General features: G+C 41.7%; 1 protein-coding gene across 2 annotated transcripts in view; it reads right to left on the minus strand.

Moving 5' to 3' along the window:
• Positions 1 to 224: 224 nt before the first annotated feature.
• Positions 225 to 7693, minus strand: part of LOC111870722 — a 10817-nt gene continuing 3348 nt past the window's right edge. For both annotated transcript variants that reach the window (XM_023863225.2, XM_023863227.2), the window contains exons 3-4: positions 5866 to 6187; positions 225 to 1725 (exon numbers count right to left, since the gene is read on the minus strand). In XM_023863225.2, the coding sequence (XP_023718993.1) occupies positions 1551 to 1725; positions 5866 to 6187 (497 nt within the window). In that variant the 3' untranslated portion in view covers positions 225 to 1550. The remainder of the gene's footprint in view (positions 1726 to 5865; positions 6188 to 7693) is intronic.

Genomic DNA, 7693 nt, shown 5'->3' on the forward strand with positions numbered 1-7693 from the left:
TCTTGATGAGGTCATTGGATTTTTCAATTGAGCTAATGCTTCCAGCCGCACTATGGCCCTGGGCTCGAGTCAGCCTCTAACAGAAATGAGTACCACGAATCTTCCTTGGATTAAAGGGTGGCTGGCGCATAAGGCTGACAACCTTACTGCCATCTATGAGCCGACTGTCTAGATAATGTGGGACCCTCAACGTCTCACAACCCTATGGGCCTTTACGGCCTCTTACAGGGATAGCTTTACGTTGTTTTTTTTTTTACTAATGCTCGCAGAAATAAAGGAATTTGATGCTTTTCTGAACACAGAATTGCCGTAACAATCAGAAGGCTCTAAGAAACACAAAACTGTCACTGACATCTTACACTAATCTAAAACTCAATTCTATATAATCTATACATGCATATATAAATTTATATAGCAAAAAATGTTTAACAAAAACCAAACAAAATCTTACAAATTTGAGTCTATGACCTCCTGCAATCAGTAATTTTGTCTTAGTAGGATCATAACATCCTCACCCGGAAGAAAAAAAATGTGCCCGTTGAAACATTTTCTAGCGAGTAGTTAATTTTAAAATATAGCATGTAAATGAAAAATGTTTGCTTTTATGAAATTTTATTTTCGTTAGGTAATAGTTTATCTAAAATACTCTGTGCTCTGTATATGAAATGACTGCCATTGAAGTGTTTTGCGATAGCTGCTCCTAGTTTGTTGATGAAATCAATATTGTAAGAAGAAAGTAAAAGTAAAGGTATCTCTGTAACAGGCCGTGGAGACCCATAGGGTTATGAGACGTCGAGGTTCCCAAATTTTTTAGACAATCGGCTCACAGATGGCGGGAAGGTTGTCAGCCCTACGCGCTGGGAATCAGTACTGTGGGAACAGCAATGAATTGCCCAGTAGGCTAATAATATTCAATTGACTTTCTTCCATAATATCCTAGCTTTACCAACACTTTTATATGGAAGTGAATGCGAAAAGCAAAACCAGAATTATATTACTGAAGTGAAATTTATGAGAAGAACGGAGAAATGCCTTTGGATGCATGGACGCTTCCAAGACTTTTTCTTTCCAAAGGTGGAAAGTCAGAAACTTTGATTACAAACTTATATTTAAGCCATATAAGTCTAGTTCTACTGGTAGACCTAGATTATTCACGGCAGAATAGTAATAATTTATTTCAAAAATAATGTGCAGAAAGGAACTCCCGAAACTGTTAGAAAAGAACTGGAAACTACACGTACGAAGGAACCATTGAAGACCTTTGAAGAGACTAATGGTTGATGAGGCTACAAAAGGGTCAGCAAGTAGCCATACTCCCTGGCCGTTGGATGATGCTAATGACTCGTTTTATTTGTTATTACTTTTGAATTAGATAAACTTAACCATTCTCCTCTTATCAGTTAAAGATTAAACACTAATGCAATCTGCAGTAATGTACAAGATGTTTATCGTAGGACAAAGGTCGTACTTTCAAAATTGGAACTGAAAGGCAGCAACTTTCATCTGCAATATACATGAAAAATGAATGACGATGATTCATGCAGTTAGGTCTACTTTGTCCTTGGTTCGGAATCTCTCCGAACTTCCGCCTTTGGCTTCTGTTGTACGTCCGATTTCTTACTGCTGTCTATCGAAAGCCGCCTCATTTCCTTCTTGGCACCTCTCTTCTGCATCTTCCGGTATTTATGTACGGCATCGGTAACAAATTTCGAAATAGATGCGAGCCTGAAACAGAAGAGCTAGTCAGATAGGCATTATCTCTCAGTATTTGCCATATCTCGGAGTTGTTTACACAGAACAGAGATAAAATTCGAGTACGCTCGTAGCTGCTTCCATTCAGAATTATCGCATCTCCTGTCTGAACACATATAAAGATTAAAACATAAACCATTGTTATTTCAATTAAGACCTAAAGGTCTCTGACGCCGGTACATTAGTACAAACATCATGTTTCTGAACATTATACATATCCTGTTTATGTTTAAAAATACACCATTCCGGAGACTGGATTCTTTGCGGAGACAGGGACTAGCTCCAGCTGCTGGGCCCAACTGAGTAGGTTTTACTTGAACACGGAAACAGAATTCAGTCTCCGGAACATTGTGTTTTAAATACAAATACGATGGTGCTTTACATAAAGACAGGACGATGGCTAATGTCCAGAAAGATAATACGTGTATTATTTTACAGAGGGCCGTGTAGCTCAGTCGGTATAGCGATAGGTTACGGGCTGGACAGCTGAGGAATCTGGGTTTGATCTCCGGCAAAAACAAGAAAATTCTGTCTTCTTCCCAGGGTGCAGACCGACTGTGGGGGCACACCTCAACCCCTGGGAGTAAAGTAGCTGGAGCGTGAAGCTGACCACTCACTTCAATCAAATACTGAGGATTAGGGCCGTGTCATAGCTCAGGCGGTTAATCGATGGCTTCCCACGCCGGTGGCCCGAGTTCGAGCACAGGTCGTGTGGCATTTGTGAGAGAGTGGCACTGAGGCCGGTGTTCTCCGAGCCCCTCGGTTCTCCTGCCAATTCTCATTCCACCGGCTGCTCCACGCTCAGCACCTACCGTCCAATGGCCGACGTAAAGTTCTTGTATTTAGAAGGGCCAGTCCAGCAAAAGCTGCGCAGCGGATGGGCAGGTCCATTCGTGAAAGTTGAGGGGTGTTGTGATTAGTCATTCCTCTGCATTCGGTGCGAGCAGACGTCTCAAGAGCATTCTTCCTTGTACAGTCAAGTTAAAAAGTTTTGACTCTTGGAGTCGTATTTGGGTGTATTGTTCGCTAATTACTGTATTAATATTTTATTTTATTGTTTATTTTTATTCGTTGATTTTGTTTATTTATATTTGTACATTTTTTCTATCTCCTTTAACATGCCACCTACACGGAGTAAATTGAGTGGAAAAATGTTGCATTCACAATCAAGAGATATTGTTAGTAGGTATATGAAGGAGACGGGGCCAACAATTACAGTGAAGAACATAGGAGTGGAAGTAGCAAAGGCAACAGGTGTGTCGGAGAGCAGTACCAAATGGACTCTCTCACCCCACCCCAGGGACCTAAACTAACTAAAGTGCTGAGGTTGGTTTATCTGCACAGATGAACGCATTCAGAGGATATAAGGTCGCAGAAGAATACCTGCATGTACATTTTACAAGCACGTTTTGGCAGAATGAATTATAAATGGCGCGCTAACATTAACGCTGAAATATTTTTATTGTGGCGTATAGAACCATTGCTAGGCAACGACTTAGTAAACATTGCTACGGGAACCAAAACGCGCAACAATAGGACGTTTACTGCTGGGCAACGGATAAGTGAACACGCCTAAAACAATGTGGGACAATAGAAGACCGTGTTTCCCGTGGGGTCAGACCCGAGAAGATCCAAGGGGGCAGTTGTCAAGGTTGTCAAGAAATGGGTCGAGTTCTAGAGATGGCAGTCGAAGGTGAATGGGAAGTGTGAAGAAAGGAATTAGGCGGTGCAAAGAAGACTCCATGTGTCATTGGAGTGTTAGTGGGGCTGTTATAAATCCGTTGCTTGTGTACGACTAGTGAAGACTGAGAACCTTAGTGGGTGTGCAACGGCGAACTGTGTAGATCAGCGACAGCGCTGTAACTGCCTCTAAGAATAAGGTGCCAGTAAATCCAATCATAAAATCCAAAAGTCGTAAGTCGCGCGCAAACCCATGTTCGTGACAATATCGATAAGCTCAACAGTTTTAAGTATCAATTCGGATAGCCCCAGAAGCTGTTTAACCTTTTACATAAAACTATATTTTAAATGAAGATATATTTATATAGATGCGAATCTATCAATTCAAGTTCTGGGGAAGATTCGTCTCATGTTATTGACGATAAAATACTTAGATTATGTCCATGATTTATTTAATCCGTCTTGCAGTGCATACATTCATTTATCTCCTTTCCCTCGCACTACATATTTCGGCATAATAATGCCATCTTCAGGTGCTTAATTGTCCACGTCAAACCAGTTCATTGCATGCCATGTTCACACATTAAAATAACTAAAATATTTATCTATCATATACATTGTCAAACGTTAAAAATATTATTTTATATTTATNAAGACGGATTAAATAAATCATGGACTTAAATCAGTGCAACAGGACGCTAAAATATAACATTACTTAGATTATCTTCGATTATGTCCCAAAAGCCATTGATGAATTTTTGGTAATTCTTGAGTGTGCTCGAAACACCATTATTGTTTGTCGGATATGCAAGTTAGAAAATGCACGCGTGGCGTAATAATTCTCGTCCAATTATCTCTAAAACGCGTTAGATTTACGTAATAATTGTATAGAACGTATAACGTGTTTTCGTTTATTTCTATAACGTTTGTTCGAAACATTTTTCGCTTCGATAAATATTTAGCAATGCACGTTGCAGTTACGCACAGCAACTCAGGTCTTCAGGCAGTGTGTTCGTTATTTCTGGCCGATTTTAAGAAAGTTTAGTGAAATCCGGAAGTTTCATATTTCATGCATACCCCCCTCTATCAGTGGTTACGCGAGTGGGGTTTTTCATACGGGCAGGCTGACGTAGGCATTTCAGTAGGTCACTGCGGGGTCATGATCGCGCCTAAAACACATCAGAAAGGTCTTCCAAGAACTTCACCTTTTGCTGATTCGCAAAAACGAATTATTTTGCTTATCAATGTCCATGTGCCTTGAACTTGGGCTACTTGGATTAAGCTGAGCGTGAGAAATGATGGCGAAGTAGTTACACAATGCAGTCTTGATATAAACAGCTAAACAGAACATGAAGAGCAAGAAATGCGTGTAATATGGTTACTATAAGGAGCCGGGAAGCACAATCGGTATAGAGACTGGCTACAGGCTGGACAACCGAGGGGTCGGATTTCGAGTCCCGGCAGGGTCAAGAATTTTCTCTTCTCCGCATTCTCCACACCTGTTCTGGGGCCCCCCACCCAGCCTCCTATCCAATGGGAACCTCGGGGCTATTTCTCCGGAAGTAAAGTGACCGGAGCTTGAAATTGTTCACTCACCTCCAGCTAGTGCCAAGTTCAAGGAAACTTGGGCCTATACATCCACTCCCCCATACGTCTTCATGGCGTAGTGCGTAATTAGTTAAGTACATGGACAACTGTACCTTACCTATGCAATATGTAAACCATCTTTGAGCATGCGCAGTCGTCATATAGTGCCTTAGAAAAAGCTAATTTGAATCAATGTACCCGGTATATACCTTTCCTTTTGGAAATTAGAACGCGTAAAATTTTAGCTAGTTCCAGTAATTGAGATAACTTTTTCTATGCAGCCCAACTAAGTACCTGCCTTCCTCTCTTCCCTCACCTGAGGATGGATACAGATCCAGTTTCCGAAATGTCATATTTTCTATTTTCCTTCCTTTCCGCTAATGATTGGTCAACAGCAGGGGACGTCCGTGAAAATAGCTCAGAGGGAACTGGCCGCAGAGAATTCCACGGTGATTCTCATCGTTATTGTGTTCTCTTTTATGACGCTGTCAGTAGCTAAGCTACATAGCGTCGAATTATGATGAATTTGAAATGATTCGGAAGGACGTGGTCATGGAAAAATCGAGGTAATATTCTGGAATTTACCTGGAGATACTGAGGAAAATTACGGAAAACCTCTGTCAAGGTAGCCTATGTTCTGTCCGAGAATCGAACCGATGATCACCCTGATACAAGTTAAGAGTGTTACCGCTAGACCAACCTACTCGGTATTCCCATCATGTACTGAAAACAGAACCTAGTACCTTTCTAATGGCGACTTAACTATGCGTCAGTACCACATGATGACGCAACCACACAGATATTTCAGACAAACAAGACTACAATGTAACGTTACAATCGACTTGCCTGTCTGGATTGATGAATGAGCGGACACTCTCCTTTGAGAAGCCGAAGCCGAGGAATGAAAGCGTGCAGACAGGCGTAAAGACGCAGACGGCCACAGTCAGGGCGCCGCCAAGAAGTAATAGAGAAACAGGCGGGAACATCCAAATGCCCAGCCTTCCGAGTAACTTTATAGGCAGCGCGAGATTCTGCAGAAGAGGCACCAGTAGCGACGGGCTCGGCGCGATAAGGCTGTGTCCTCCATTGTCACCAGTACCTCCTAGAACGCTCTGCACACCAGAATCTGCTTGTCCTCCGAGAAGTTGCCCCAAATCGGCCAGGAAACCTAGAAGGGACATTTAGTACAGCAGTTTTATGTATTCTCGGTTGAACGGTATCTAAACCTACACGTGCCAACTGAAAAATGTTTCGACATTTAAAATAATTGATATAACTGAGAGCAGCCGATCACAATGGCCGCGCAGTCTAAGGCATGAACCTGGCCGTGCCATAGCTCAAGCGGCTAGTCGCTGGCTTCCCACCGCGGCGGCCCGGGTTCGATCCCGGGTCTGGTCAAGTGGGATTTGTGGTGAACAAAGTGGCCCTGGGGCGGATTTTCTTCGAGTACTTCCGTTTCCCCTGCCAATCTTCATTCCACCAAATTCTCCATCATTATAATCACCCGGTGCAGGCTACAATAGGCCAATCAGAGGCCGCCGTGCCGCGTGGACCCAGTTGGACTCCACCTCCCAACGAATTTTTAAGGCATGAACCGCCTTCAGCCGCTCGAACACTGGGATTGTGGGTTCTAATCCCACTTGAGGCAGGGAAGTCTGTGTGCGTTTATTCTGTGTTTATGTTGTTCTGCGTGTAGGTACCGGCCTTGCGATGGGCTGATCCCCCATCCAAGGAGTCCTGTCGACTGTGTATGGGATTAAGAAGCTGAAAAACGGCCAAGGTCCACAAGGGCTGTAGAGCTATAGATAGATATATAGATAACAGAGCATCTGACATCTGTTGGAAGTTTATCTGAACTACATAGTCAACAAACATAGATGGATTTTATAAGACGCGCTCTGACGACCTCAAAATGGCGCTTTGATATTGAAGAAACTGAAGCTGGAACATGCAGCAAGTAATACAGGCGCGCTTATGTATTGAAATGCAAGATAACATAGACTTTACTTACGTCTATTAATGTATTTATTAAGTTATTTTATGACGCAGTATCAAATGCTGATGTTAGGTATGTCATTTCATTATCATTATTATTATTATTATTATTATTATTAAACTGCAAATGGCTTTTCACCCGGTGGCCGTGGTAGTACAATAAGTCAACAGACAAATAACACACATAAACACGTTCAAACAAAACACAGCACACAAACATCAGTAGAAAAGTGAAACAGACTGTACAGTATACTAACAGTGCTGAATGCCCAATGTATGTTCTCATTTTCCCTTCATTTATATAATGTATCACTTTCTTAAACCGACTTTTCTTATCTTATCATCCACTTGAGATAATGGATTTTCTGCTATGCGAAGAAATTGCAATAATTATACATAAATTATGAGTACAGTTTATTATAGAGACAGTAATACTTCTGTAAAAATTGAAGCCCTTGAAATCGATGTAGCTTCAGCGGTTTCACTGACTGTCCGTCTAATGTTTTTCTCATAACATTAATATACAGTAAAACTTGGTTATAGCAACATCGGTTTCTGCGACACCTTGTCTATTGCGTCAAATATTCAATGGTACGAACTAATTCCTCATAAAGCAACTGTTTTTATACCTTGCTTAGTACGACATGCACAAATGCATCAACCTCGTATGTAACGTCAT

The sequence above is a fragment of the Cryptotermes secundus genome, unplaced genomic scaffold (assembly GCF_002891405.2).
Source record: "Cryptotermes secundus unplaced genomic scaffold, Csec_1.0 scaffold161, whole genome shotgun sequence".
Classification (NCBI taxonomy): Eukaryota; Metazoa; Arthropoda; class Insecta; order Blattodea; family Kalotermitidae; genus Cryptotermes; species Cryptotermes secundus.